The following is a 14,374-nucleotide window of genomic DNA, read 5'->3' on the forward strand; positions in this document are numbered from 1 at the left end:
ATACAGTCGACGACCGAAAATTCGGACGCCTGATTTTTCGGACATGCTTGATTATTCGGACTTTTTCGCGGCACCGCGACATGGCCCATAGAGCCAATGTGTAAGAGCGCTTGAAATTTCGGACGCACCGCAACTGACCACTCGATTTTTCGGACCTCGTTCGCACTCACCGCCAGTACCCAAGCCGCCATATAATGTCAAATCAAATCAAATCAAATCTTTATTTCCATCGGTGCTACAGATGGAGGGCTACGGAAAAAAAGCTGCCACTTGGCAACTTTTGTTGCCACTTGGCAACAAAAGTTGTACAGTGGAACCTCATTAATTCAGACTGCAGGAGATATCGAAAACTTGATCAAACAAAACGAAATTCAAGCTTAAAGGGAGCCTCTTGCGACGCTGAAATTCTGCGCGAGTCGGCACATTGCGCTCGCGTGTTTTCGAATTCGTACTGTCCTTGAATGTCTTCCGCCGCACGAACTTGAAACGTAGTCCGAGTTCACGGAACTCATCTGTGCCGAGTCTTTAGTCCCGAACACGGAACGCGAATATGATCGCGGAGGCTACGCGCACGCCGTCGCCTCCGCGATCGAAGCGCGCTTCGGGCGCGCCGCCGGATCATATCGCGGCCGCGATCTGCTCCGGCGCTGCGCCGTTCGCGAAGGCCACGCGCGCGCACCGGAGCTTCCAAGTGCCGTCTATGGATGGCGCCGTGATCATTATCATCAACTTTTTTCTCCGTCGCGATTTTCCGCTGTTCACATCGGCATAAGTATCACCAGCTCCAGCCTTTCGTGGCGTGTTAGCATGCGTGTTAGCATGCGTGTTAGCGCGTTCGCCGTGATAGTGGCTTTCGCGTGCTGCCGCCGAGCTTCACAGTTTTAGCGCGATGGGCAAGCACCTTGAGCTACACGGCTGGGAGTTAGCTCTCGAACGCGGTCGGTAAGCGTGCGGCGGGCGGGAAATTCGACGTGGCCGAGAAGTGCATCCGATGATGGTGCAACCAAAAGAGAAACACAAGCTGCAAAAAGCGCGCTTTCCGAGTCAAGCCGTGCGAGTTTCCTGAACTGGAAGAAGAGCTGCTCCTCTATGTGATGGAATTTCGGAACAACGGCTACGCGTTGACAGAGGACATGCTGCGCGGCTTCTTTTGGCATGAGCGTGCACCAGAGCGCAGCACCAGCTCAGGAGTCTAAATACTTCGCGAGTGACGATTGAACGTAGAATAAGTGTCGCTCATTCCCTGGTTGGTGCGTTTTTACTTAGAAAAAAATTTTTTTCGCACATCGCGTGTATGGGCCGCACCCCGAAAATTGGCCCTCGAATCTGCGAAAAAAAAAGCGCGGCCCTTATACGCGTTTATACGGTATTTCGCGTGGCGAAATATAGTCATGAGGAGCTTTAGAATGTGTGCAATACAATTGGCCGCTTTCTCCGGCATAGTGGTAATAAGTTTGTGATTTTTTCGGTGAAATTTGATTTTCCGGACTGCCCGATTTTTCGGTCGTTTTCGCGGTCCCTAGAGAGTCCGAAAAATCGGTCGTCGACTGCAATTTTATGCAGTATTTTGAAGGGAGCAATCTGTGTTTTCGGTATAGCCAATAATTCAAAATACCCGGGTTCAATATATCCGGGCTCAATTGTAGTGTGAAGAGATGCCAAAATAAGAGTTTCCACAAGCCCTCCCCAACTACGCTTGGGCATCGTAGTGAGCAACACGACCCAAAGTAGAATCTCGATGATACAATTGCTAACTATACGAATTCTTGAGATTCCCGGCTGAAGTGCACTGTGTAAAATATGCAAAAATTCGGATGTCCCAAATGCGGGAACTGCGACAACTCCTGCGAGCACTAAGCAGCGACATCCAGTTCGCACGACCCGCACGACGCCAGAGGCTCTGCAGTCACCAGTTGCGCACTACGCATTCGCAAGCCCCAAGCAGCGGCCGCGCAGCTGTAAATAAATCCCCTCAATCGCAAACAGATTTGCACCAGTGCAGATTTCGCCCCTTGCTACGAATTTCGGGTTATACGAATACTGTACTGTGAGATTCGTATCACTGAGATTCTACTGTACAGAGGGCAAAACGCATGTCTAGAACACGCTCTGAGTGGGTTTCGGGCGTAACACGCGATAACTAGCAATAAGATTTGGTTAAAAAGGGTCTGGATGTAAACATGTGCTTTTTAAACTCATAGAACTTCATCGTCATTTTTTGCCTTCTTGGTCGCAGCGGCTTTGGGAGCTCCGGAACACAGAGTTTGGTTTGTAATAAGGGAGTAATTACTCGTTGACGTCCACCCGAGCGCAGCCATACGGCTACAAAGGAAAGCTATACAGCTTTCTCAGAAACTTCGTAGTTAAAGAAAAATTCGTCCTGGTCCGGGGTTCGAACCCGGGACCACCGCTACACCGGAGCAGTCGCTCTACCAATTGAGCTAACCGGGACAGCAAGCTTATGGTAGGGCGAGAGCGAATTGATCAATAACTCGAAGTGGGAACAGTGTTGACCAAATGTTTAGGGGAATCCCCCAAGGTGGAGTAGGTTTGTAATAAGGGAGTAATTACTCGTTGACGTCCACCCGAGCGCAGCCACACGGCTACAAAGGCTGCGCTCGGGTGGACGTCAACAAGTAATTACTCCCTTATTACAAATCTACTCCACCTTGGGGGATTCCCCTAAACATTTGGTCAACAGAGTTTGGTTGTTCTAGGCATGTGTTTTGCCCTCTGTACTTGTACTACAAGTGAGCACTGCAAGGGTGCACATGACAACACAGCGCAAACCATGGCAGCTTCTTCAGTGCACTGCACACTCACCAGCGGCCTGGACCAGAGCTGAAGCTGGTAGCGTGGTGTATGTGACTCCTCCACCAGCAGCATCCGGCTGGCTGGCGGCAGCCATCAGCATCACCTTGCCACCAACTGCAGGTAGGCTGCCACTCAATGCCTGCAAGAGGTCATACACGCCAGCATTAACCCGGGGAGGGAGAACAGGATAGGCTGTGCAGCGAGGGTTGTGTCAATGTTCAAACATTTTGAATACCCGAAGTGAATAATGCGGTTATCAGTTCAGGCTTCTAACTGAATGCAGTAGCCAACATTTGTTTTCTTACTCCTTCCATGTGAGATATTTGAAATCTAAATGCACATCAGAAATCAGCATTTGATGATATCCCCGCATGCTAAGTTTCGGAAGATACGTTAATAAATAGAAAAAGTTTTAAGACCCTCGTCCCATCTTATATGGTATTTATTATTATTAGACTTGCGCATTGTTTGGCTGAATTCAGAGTAAAACACCACAAGGTACAGCTCAGCGATAAGTGTCATGAGTTCTTTCCATCAAGGCCAACAGTTGAGATCACGAAAAGCGCATAACCAGCAGCTGCACCTTGGCCCTCCTCGTCTTCTTCGTAGCGTTTTGTTGGGGTTCCTCGAGCGGCCAACACCCCGGCGCCATTCGAATGGGCTTGTTTTATACAAATGTGGTAAAGTGCATGCAAGAACGACAGTTAGCCAGCAGCGAGAAGACAAGGCCTAGCAAGGTCGCGTTCGAGCTGCAAAACAGAGCCAACGCGCGGACCCCTGGGGCTTCGAGAGGGGGTCGCATGCAAATTTATTACTTTTAATGGCAGACCACGTGACAGACGGGATACCTCAGAGACGAGCAGCGAAGGGGAGAGCACAACCAGGGCCGTGAGCGCAGTTAGGACTGGGTGTTCGCCTTCCCTGTGCTTCGCTGGTGTTTTTGTGCGTTTGTTTGTGCCTTGTGCTGTAACCAAGCGGTGCGGTGCTCGTGAGACAACAACCCCGTGAGCACTGGCGTGCTACTGACTCCAACGAAATTCTCCCGATTGACTCTGACGAGCGTATTTCCTATTGGCTACAAAAAGGGCCCCAGAATGCTGGGCAATGAAATTTAAGGGCGTTTCTGGCGGGAACGGGGGGGGGGGGGGGGGGGGGGGGGGGGGATCGAGAGAGAACGAGGAGACCGGCTGAGCAGGTCGCTGGCGAGCGCCTGTGCAATAAGGTGCATAGCATCCCAAAGAAGTTGTCCAGTTTGTTCCGCAACGTGTCACCGGATCGTCGAACCATCAGAAGACATCAAGATCAACACCATCAATCTGTCGTTTGTCCAACATCGATCATTCCATCACCATCGAAATGGACTCCAACTGTCGCAATGCCTTCTTTACATGAAAGTCGCCAATACATGGGCTCGAAACAGGAATGGTTCTGGGGAACTGAAAAATTTCGCAAAATACATCAATTCATTACACAAAGGTTCATTACATCCAGGTTTAAAGGGACACTGAGGAGAAATTGAAGTTGGCTTGTATCGACAGAATACCAGCTCCTGATTACAAAAACGCCACTCATACTGACAACAAAGCTCTTGTAACGTAGAAAAGAGCAAGAACCAAAATACAGGTATCGCCGCCACAGGCCAAACTCGCAAGTACAAGCGTGATGACGTCATAGGACAAAGCAGTGTTGCTAGAACCAATGGTTCTAGCAACTCTAGGACCCGAGAAGCCACAAATCCCTGAGGCGCAGCCAATGCATGCGCAAATGTCCTTGACCTCGCCAGATGGTGCCACGTGCCCGGCAGCTACGCTCGCTCCTGAAGCATCGGGACCAATCAGCGCCTGTTTTCCAGCGGTAGGCGGGCTCCTGGTATTCTGCTAGCGGTAACAAGGTACACGGTATGCTAAAGGTGTCTATTTGCGAGAACTTCGTTGACGACTTCGAGAACGAGATCTATCGTAACGCTGGCAAAACGCCAGTGCAAACGTAATCGAAGCGACTGTAACGACAGCCGCAATAGCCGATAGATGCCTTCAATGTGCGGCCGGCAGTAGCTTTCTTTTCGGCTGCTGCTAGGCCGCACTATGCTAGCCACCATACCCGCACTGCTGGCGGCCAGAAATCACGGAGTCTGCGGTACGTCATGCGCACGTCATGTTTCACGTCACTTAGTCCTGTGTCATCATAGGAGAATCCCAAGTTTGAATCAGAGTGGCGGGAAAAACTTTTTCAACTTCGAATCCAAATTTGTTAGAAATAAATGCATCTTTCGCTGCCGGCCAAGTGGCAACAAAGCCATGACATGCCGAACTACCGGATTTTACTATAAAAAAAATATTAATAGTGCTCTCCTCAGTGTCCCTTTAAATTGCATAATAAGGAAGCTGAAGTGTCTAAAACCAAGCAAAGCACAGAGGGAGTAATATCCTTTCAATCAAAGCTCCCCGCTTTCCCCAAGCTCTTGCCAGTTTCAAGCGGTGCTATGGTGTAGCGACAGCAAGTAGTACTCCAGAAGGGGTACCTGCGTGACGACGGTGATGGGGGCGGCCGCCGGCCTGCTGGTGGAGCCGGTGGTGGTGACGATGGTGAGCACCTTCTGGGCGGGGCTCACACCCGGCTTGGTCTGGATGGTGATGGCTCCACCGCTGGGCAGCAGCCCCTGGGCGGGCAGGGCCACTATCTGGCCGCCGCCAGCCGCTGCGCCCCGGCCTCGGCCGGCCGGCATTGTGATGGTGATGGGGGCACTGCTGCTCGTCAACTGCGTAAGGCCAGGCCCTGCAGAGAGCATGCACACACACAAACGTCCCACGCCATCTGTCAGGTGTTGACACCAATGCCCGCACTGAGTGTAGTGCCCCTGTCAAGCGGGCAAGTTATACCCCTGTCACACGGGCACTTTCGATGCTCATTGAACTCGATCTGCATCGAGATTTTCGAGCAAGCTCGAAACATCCGGTGCTACACGGCCATTTTCAATGCTCCTTGAGAAGTTTCCCTCATGTGTGTTAGGTGGCGCCAAATGTTTCTCCAACAGCCATAACAAGGTGATGTCCGGCAACACTGTGCAGTCGGGGGCAGCGGCAGCCAAATCCGTAGCCAGACGTGAGACGCACCTCTTGCTATTGTGCGATGGAACCCGAGGGTCCGCAACGCCTCCGCGATTTCTGCGTAGACTACGGCGTTTCTCTTCTGGTGCCGCAAATTATCTAGGCGGTCTAGCCAGCAGTCGATGAGAGCGGCTGTCTCGCGCTCGCTCCACAGTTTGCGCGTCGACGAGCAGGAGGACGCCATCTTTGTTGTTTACACTGACGGCGAAGCTTGGAGCGTGGTGCTGAGATTATATATAAATATGTTTGCATATAAGCAGGCGTAGTGCCTGAAAATGTTCTGTCTTGCATTTTAATCAATTACAACAACAACAGTTGTAGTTTTGTTTAGTTAACTAGTGTTTATTTTTATAGCTTCGTGAGAGCGAGAGTGCTTTCGATCGTGCTTGGAACCTCAAGCACTCTTGAGGGGCCGGCATCGAGTCAAGCAGGATCGAGCTCGATTGCGCTTGAAAGTGGCCGTGTGACAACCGTCGATCTGCATTGAGTTCGATGAGCATTGACTCAATGAGGATCGAAAGTGCCCGTGTGACAGGGGTATTAAGTGCACTTACGGGGAGTGCGCTTCGGCATCCCGAGTGACACTTTGGGCTACGCGGTGCTAAACGGGAAAGCAAAGTGCACTCGTAGTAAAAAAAAAAAATGGCGACAGAAAATGAGTGGAATTTCTGAACAGAACGATGGAAAAGAAAAAAAGACTCATAATATTTGATTCCTTAACGTGATAGCGCAAATAAAACAAGGTTCAACAATTTTTAACGATGAAAAAAAAGTAAAAACAGAAGAAAAGCAAAGTCCAGCCAAGACCATCCAGAATTTTGACAACAAACAAGACGGCGGTGGGCAGCAATGTTGCATCTGATCACGTTTACTTCTTTTGTTGCTTTGCTTGTAGCTATAACCAACGAACTTTTTTCTGAAAACAGTGTTATAGCACGTAAAATAAAGTTGTAAGTACTTTTTATGCACTACAAATTTTGTACCATTGGAACCGCTGGTGTCGAGGCTACACACTCGGCCAGCAAAGTGTGGTCCGTGAACGCACTCCTAGCAGAGTGCACTCTTCTGCGAGTGACGCTCCACTTGCGTCATTTAGATGCGACAAAGTGTACTTACAGCGAAGTACACTCTCCATAAGTGCACTTAACTTGCCCGCTTGGAAGGGTATAAACATTCTACAGCTCCAAACGCAATGGAAGCAAAGGGCCCACAAGCACTGTGGTGCCACTTTCTTTGTGTCACCCCTCGTTCTGTCTTCAAGAAATTACACCGGTGCCACACACAGGGCTCCACTACCATGCATCCTGCGTACTGCCTTGGTTTCGGGGCAACTTCAGTGCAAGCTTGCCGAAGATGCCATCACAGATAACCAACTAGAAAGCATTTTTGCACTTAAAGGGCTTTTCATTGCATTTGAAAATGCCTTAACAGGAGGGAGCATGCAAATATTTGAAATTCTGAATACGAATCGAATATGATTGACATTCGATCCACATTCGTATTTGAGAAATTTATAATCGAGAATATCCGAATATCTGCCAGCGACCATTAAACGCACCAACCGCTGCGGTGGCTCAGTGGCTATGGTGCTCGGCTGCTGGCCCAAAAAACGCGGGTTCGATCCCGGCTGCGGCGGCTGAATTTCTTTGGAGGAGAAATTCGAGGCCCGTGTACTGTGCGATGTCAGTGCACGTTAAAGAACCCCAGGTGGTCGAAATTTCCGGAGCCCTCCACTACGGCGTCTCTCATAACCTTAGTCGCTTTGGGACGTTAAACCCCATAAACCAACCAACCATAAATTTGACCATGGCACAAACACATACTTGGGAAAATTAAATTACAATTGAGTTTTAGAGTGCCAGGAAGACGATAAAAATGCGTCCTGTTCACTTTCTTCCCTGACATTTATTGTGTGGGACGATCGCATTCAGACGCCGACATGCTTGCCCTGATGCGAAATTCCGCAAGTGGGCTTTCCCACATATGACACCTGATGTGAACAAGATGGCTGAACACACCTTTCGAACAATCACAATGCAAAAGAGCGCAGTTTCTTCTTTCATCCTCCTATAGTGTGTTATACACTTAACGCCTGCACTGATGACATTCGTCCTGTCACCTTCATAACTCTCCTAGTTGGGCTCCGTCACCTCGTTTTGGTCAACTACAGTAAAACCTCGTTAATTCGAATTCGGTTTATTCGAAATCCCGCGTAATTCGAAGGTTTTCGGCAGTCTTCTGAAATAATTTTGTCTTACTGAGCAGATATTTGATTCGTACTCAAAAATTTCAATATTCACACACACCCCCATGTTCACATAAGTGGATCATGCAGTTCATGTGGCCAGTTTAGTTTGATTGGGGCATGCTTGCTAAGCCCCGAACAAGTTGCAATTGATCATAACAAATCAACCAAAACTGGTCAAGCAACAACTTGCCAGCGTGGATGAGTCTTGAAATGCTTAGAAAGGACACAGAGTAAAGCAGACACTGTAGCAACAGGAACACATTAAAGAACCAGGACAACAAAATAGAATGCAAAAACAAGTTCCTGCACGAAAAAAAAAAATGGTTTGGTTTGGTTTGGTTTATTGGGGTTTAACGTCCCAAAGCAACTCAGGCTATGAGGGACGCCGTAGTGAAGGGCTCCGGAAATTTCGACCACCTGGGGCTCTTTAACGTGCACTGACATCGCACAGCACACGGGCCTCTAGAATTTCGCCTTCATCGAAATTCAGTCGCCGCGGCCGGGATCAAACCCGTGTCTTTCGGGTCAGCAGACGAGCACCGTAACCACTGAGCCACTGCGGCGGGGCAAAATGCTAGGCGGGCAAAAAAAAAATGCTAGGACCAAAAATGCACAGGAGAATAAACTCAAGAGTAAACTAGGTTGGTTGGTTGGTTGGTTGGTTAATGGGGTTTAACGTCCCAAAGCGACTAAGGCTATGAGAGACGCCGTAGTGGAGGGCTCTGGAAATTTCGACCACCTGGGGTTCTTTAACGTGCACTGACATCGCACAGTACACGGGCCTCGATTTCCTCCTCCAAAGAAATTCAGCCGCCGCGGCCGGGATCGAACCCGTGTCTTTCGGGTCAGCAGACGAGCACCGTAACCACTGAGCCACTGCGGCGGCTCAAGAGTAAACTAAAAGGGAATTGTTACAAGAGAGATACCAACACATCAAAATAACAAAAACAAATATTGACATATACAAAGTAAAAGGAAACAGCAACATTACAATGTCCTAAAGCAGGGGCTCACAATCTTTTGGATTCAGCATTAGCTGGCGTGTGAGAGGGGTTAGGCATTTTCGCTCTCGAGCTCAACAAATCACTCGGGGGAGGGGGGTCAAAGGTCCTGCTTCTCCATAGCATTTCACTGTAGAGGATGTTTCACAGCGTCCTGGCTTGAACTGCTGAGTTCCTCTCCCAAGCTCAATCACTCAGTGGCTTTGTAAGCGTACACACTGGCTTAGCCGGGCGCGCAGTACCACGGCAAGCGGGCCGCCGCCGCCGGCACTCATGCCAAGGGTGCAAGCTACCCCCGCGGGAGCTCTCGTCAAAAGATAAACACGCCGTGATGTTATCAGCGTGCAGCATTTTCGAGCGCTACCAGGGTCTGTGCTGTGGATGGCACAAAACTGAGTAACGCGCTAAGAAAAGCTAATGCTGCTGGACCATTACGCGAGTAAATATAGTAACTCATGTGACACATGTCAGCGACTGCTCGTTACTAAATTACAAATGACTTCATAAAGTTGTTTGTTTTCCTATTCATTTTTGTCAGAAACAATGAGCTACAAGAATACCACAAAAGCTTCCTTTTCACTGCACCAATACGAGTGTCGCTTTATCAGCCAACACAGAGGGTATGGAACAATATAGAACAACAGCGTGCGGGGGGGACATGGAACGGACGCAGATTTGCAATTTGCCCCTGCAAAATGTATCGATGAACATACTCCGGGTCTTTTACTGCGGAATTAAATTTTTCATTCGTCGACAAGACATTTCAAAAGCATGGCAATCCACAATACGGGATTGATCCACCCCCAGCGAATGTGAGGGGTCAAGCATAAGAAATAAGGGAAGCAGCAAGAAATAAGGGAACACAAATCTCGGGCAAACAGAATGAGTAGGCTGAGAACCACTGAAGTTGGTGCTTACGAGAGCCAGCTGCCGTGGTCAGAAGTGTGAACGCCTGCTGGCCGGTCAGGCCTGCGGATGAAACCACGATCATCTTCACTCCGCCCGGCGACGTGACCGAGTTGAGCTGGCCGCCTGCCGACAGTGGAAGCACGTTGACCGACGTCGTCTTGGCACCTGCGCATAGTGGCTGATCAGGCAACGCAGCAAAGCACGACAGTAGGGCCCGGAAAATTAGGCATTTGCCTAAACATGCCTATAAATGCCTAAACGGAGGATTTTTGCACTTGCCTGCCTTTGTCATTTTTTAGGAAAATCTACCTATTTAACCGTACTTTTTGCCTATAAATGCCTAAATCCGGCACTTCGGTCCTCGGACTGTCTATGTATGGTGAAAGGTAAAAAAGGCGCGGGTCTCGCTGAACATTTTTCTTGAATTGTAACTTGAACGCAGTGTAACGTAGCAAGAGGCGAGTTTGGAAAGAGACCTGACATACATCATTGCAAACTTCTAAACATTGACGGAAAGGATGACAAAGTTGGAAAAGGCTGGACTCTCAATAGATGAATCGTTGAAGGTAGCAGCAGAAGTACCGCAGCACTTCGGGGACTGGAAGGAAAGGGCACTACTGCTTCTACGAAGATGCAACAATTGGTAGAAAAAAATAGATGCCTAGAAACAATTTCCCAAATCAGAGACTTTCTACGCGGAGACGATACGGCCATATCACCAGAAGCCCTAAGCCTTTATCGACTCTCATGTTTTAGGTTCGCGCCACTAACTTCATGTGACGTCAAAAGAAGCCTTTTAAAGTACAAAGCTATGCTTAGCGAAAACCTAAGGAGCCTCAAGTTCGAAAACCTGAGAATGCGCTTTATTGCTTCAGTTGAGGACTGCGTACGCTCCGTGCTTGACTTACAAATCTTGTGCTTATGAATGAAGAGTATTATTCAAAGCGCCTATTTTTGCTTTACAGCGCCTATTTCAATATTTTTCAGAGCCTCGATGCCTGCCTATTTCAGGGTTCTTTAGTGCCTAAATAGGGGATATTCAAAATTCCGCAAGTGTGCTTTACCGCATAACAATGTTGCCCCCAACAAGATGGCGGACCATGCGTTTCCAGCTGAAACAAAGCAAGAAAGACTGGTTTTTTTTGTTTGATTCTTCCAAAATACGTTTCTTACATTCTATCCACACCTATAGCGCCTGTCCTGAAGCCCATGTAGTTCCTTTATAGCGAAGTCGGCCATCTTGTTAGGGGCAACATTGTTATGAGGGAAAGCACACTTGTGGAATTTTGAATATCCCCTATTTCACTGTCACAGTGAGACCCGAAAGGGCACGGCAACTCCCATTGTTTCCTCACCCTTGCCGGCCTCGACAGTGGCAGCAGCTGTGCCCACCACGGTGGCCTTGCCCTGTGGGTGGGTGGTGACCACCAGGATGCCACCGGGGCCCGCCTTGGCCCCTGCCTGCGTCAGCAGCTTGGTCGTTCCTGGCTGGCCGCCTCCCTTGGGTGCAGCAATCACAATGGTCTGCTGCTGCTTGCCACCGCTGCCAACCGTGGCCACGGAGGCAGGGGACCCGGCCTTCGCCACCGTCACCATGTTGCTGGGCAGCGTGCGGAGAATGGTCACCTTGGGGCTGCCCGCTGCACCCTGCAAGACCGTGTCCCGCAGTTGAGCGCATTGCTGCACACGAAAAATGCCCAGGAGACGCTTCCATTCCAAAACAACCATTCTGGGATGTACCGTAAAAACCCGCGTATAATACGAACCCGAATATAATACGAGGCTAAGTTTTAGAGACGCGAAATGGGGAAAAAAAGTTTCACCCGCGTATAATACGAGTAACAAGCTCGTAGAAGACATTTACTCAAATCGCATCCCGCACTTCACTTCAATTACTTTCTTCTTCAGTAGCGCTTTCTTCGGACATTTCTTTGTCCGACAAATCATCCCAAATGTACTCATCTTCCGTGCCATCGAGGGCGTTCGAGATGCCGCACTTCTTAAGCCCGCTTCAGCCGCCCGTTTGGCGTCACTGCAGGCTCACCTGAGCGCATCCACTCTGCGTAGCACCGCCTGACTGCGTCCTTGAACGGTTTGTTTACACAACCATCAAGCGGCCGCGAAAGCTTCGTCGCGTTCCGCAGCACGCGAAAAGGGCTTCTTTCTGCTGTGGCCATCCACAAATGCTTCCTTCGACGGCACCAAACTGCCTCCCGGCCGCACCGTTGCCGATGTTCTTCGCAGCTAAAATCGCTTGAAAGTAGCCGAGTGCTGTTTTCGATACCGTGACATCGTGCTTCCTAAAACAATATCCACTTCACGAAGCGTGCCTTACATGCGAGCACGTGCATTGTCAACAGGCGCACGGCACACCTCGACCCCCCGGCGCACCCAACGGATCAACAAAGAAACGACGTCGTGACTTCGTTTGTCGAGAGTAACGAAGCCAAGCCGTAGCCACGCGCCAATAGCAAAGCCAAGCCGTAGCCATGCCGCAAAAACGAAACCAAAACATCGAGCAACTTCGAAAATTTTTGTTCGGATCCGCAGATAGTACGAGGCGGAAATTTAGGACGCTAATTATGGAAAAAAAACCTCGTATTATACGCGGGTTTTTACAGTAGTGGGGTGGTTGCCCAAGCATACAGGGTCTTTGAGTGGAAGCCTTTGTGTCTGCGTTATGAACCCTTACGAACACTCGACCAATGGTGACATAGCTGTCCGGGGAGCTGTTACGTGGAACACAAAGATTTTGAAATGCAGCAACGCTACAGTAAACTGCAGCTTGAGAGCAGTTCTCGGAGCACTCAGAAACAAGGACACAGTTCCGGAGCCACTGAAACCTTTTACAGTTGAATCCCGCCACAACGAAATCGGCGGGGCGGAGGAAAAATTTCGCTGTCGCGGAATTTCGTTGTCGAGAAATTACAGCAGACTCGGGCTGATCCTGGGCTGGCGTTGCATATGTCTCCTCGCCCAACGCCGCCTCTCCTCCTCCTCTTCTCTTCTCGCCCAACGCCGCCTCTCCTCCTCCTCTTCTCTTCTCGCTCAACGCCGCCTCTCCTCCTCCTCTTCTCTTCTCGCCCAACGCCGCCTCTCCTCCTCCTCTTCTCCGTTCCTTCTTTCACCACCTCCTCTACTTGCCTCCTCCCCCACATCGTTTCGAGAGCCGTCGGGCCTCATCGCATCTGCACCGCTGCGTGCTACCACGGCGCTCTCGCGGGCTTGCTGCCGCCGGCGGCGACATCCTAGGAATTCAGCAGAGCAGAGACGCGACGAGACCACGCTAAACGGTGCACACACAAAGGAAGAAATGGTGAAGCGGAGTGGGCGTCTTCCTGCACTCTCGCGTTTTCCTTTTTTTTTTTTTCTCCGACAGGACACGAAGCTCCGCCCACCGATGGCTCCGCCCACCGGTCCACACAGACTGCCTGAAACGCGCTCGGTGCCTAGCAGACGACGCGGCCACGGAGGACGCGGCCGAAGACGCTAGCAGATGGCGTGCGCTGGCGCATTTTACACGCGCTTTCGAGGAGCCCCTCTTCGCTTGGAGGCCGCGAACGCTTACCAGCCAACACCGCTAGCAAGTGATCATGACGCGCTTTCGTGCTTGACAGGAAACCGCGAGCACCATGACAGCGAGCTACATCAATCGAAGAAGCCCAGCAAAGAGCCAATGAGCGGGGCGTGACGTCACTTCAAAAATCACGTGGGCATCGGGAGAAAAAAAAAAAAAAGCACACGAGGGTGTGCGCGAGGAGGATGTGCGATTGAGTGCGCGTACCCCCCCCCCCCCCCCCCACCCCCCCCCCCCCAACAGTCTGTGATGCAAAAAAATTAACGGCGGGAACGGGAAAGTCGCTCTTCAGCACTCAACTTCTGAAGAAAGACAAGACGGAGGGGCCACTCACCCGCGAAAATTCGCAAAAAAAATTCGTAGAAGCGAACACGTGCTCGCAAAGTACTTCGTTTTTGAGGAAATTTTAATACATGAAGTCCTATGGGGGTTTCACGGGGAATGCAAATTACTTCGTTGTGGCGAAAATTTCGTTGAAGCGGCGTTCGTTGTACCGGGATTCAACTGTATACCAAATACAGTTCAACATCGATATAACGCAATTGAGAGAAGTCCGCAATTTTTCATTACATGCAGATTTCAAGTGAAGACTAGAAAGGACAATTGAAGATAGAAACCAATATACAAATAAACGAAGGCAAAATCACCAAGCAAACGTTGATCGCAGTAAGCCATCATAACTCGGCCATAAACGAGGAGAAACATCTCGTGGTCACAC

General features: G+C 50.0%; 1 protein-coding gene across 9 annotated transcripts in view; it reads right to left on the reverse strand.

Moving 5' to 3' along the window:
- Positions 1-14,374, reverse strand: part of Hcf (Host cell factor) — a 65,783-nt gene that overhangs the window by 18,924 nt on the left and 32,485 nt on the right. For all 9 annotated transcript variants that reach the window (XM_089572087.1, XM_089572080.1, XM_089572082.1 and 6 more), the window contains 4 exons: positions 11,435-11,726; positions 10,089-10,244; positions 5,336-5,589; positions 2,824-2,953 (listed from right to left, as the gene is read on the reverse strand). In XM_089572087.1, coding sequence (XP_089428213.1) covers positions 2,824-2,953; positions 5,336-5,589; positions 10,089-10,244; positions 11,435-11,726 — 832 coding nt within the window. The remainder of the gene's footprint in view (positions 1-2,823; positions 2,954-5,335; positions 5,590-10,088; positions 10,245-11,434; positions 11,727-14,374) is intronic.

The sequence above is a fragment of the Amblyomma mixtum genome, chromosome 2 (genome assembly GCF_055824585.1).
Source record: "Amblyomma mixtum isolate Tamu chromosome 2, ASM5582458v1, whole genome shotgun sequence".
Classification (NCBI taxonomy): Eukaryota; Metazoa; Arthropoda; class Arachnida; order Ixodida; family Ixodidae; genus Amblyomma; species Amblyomma mixtum.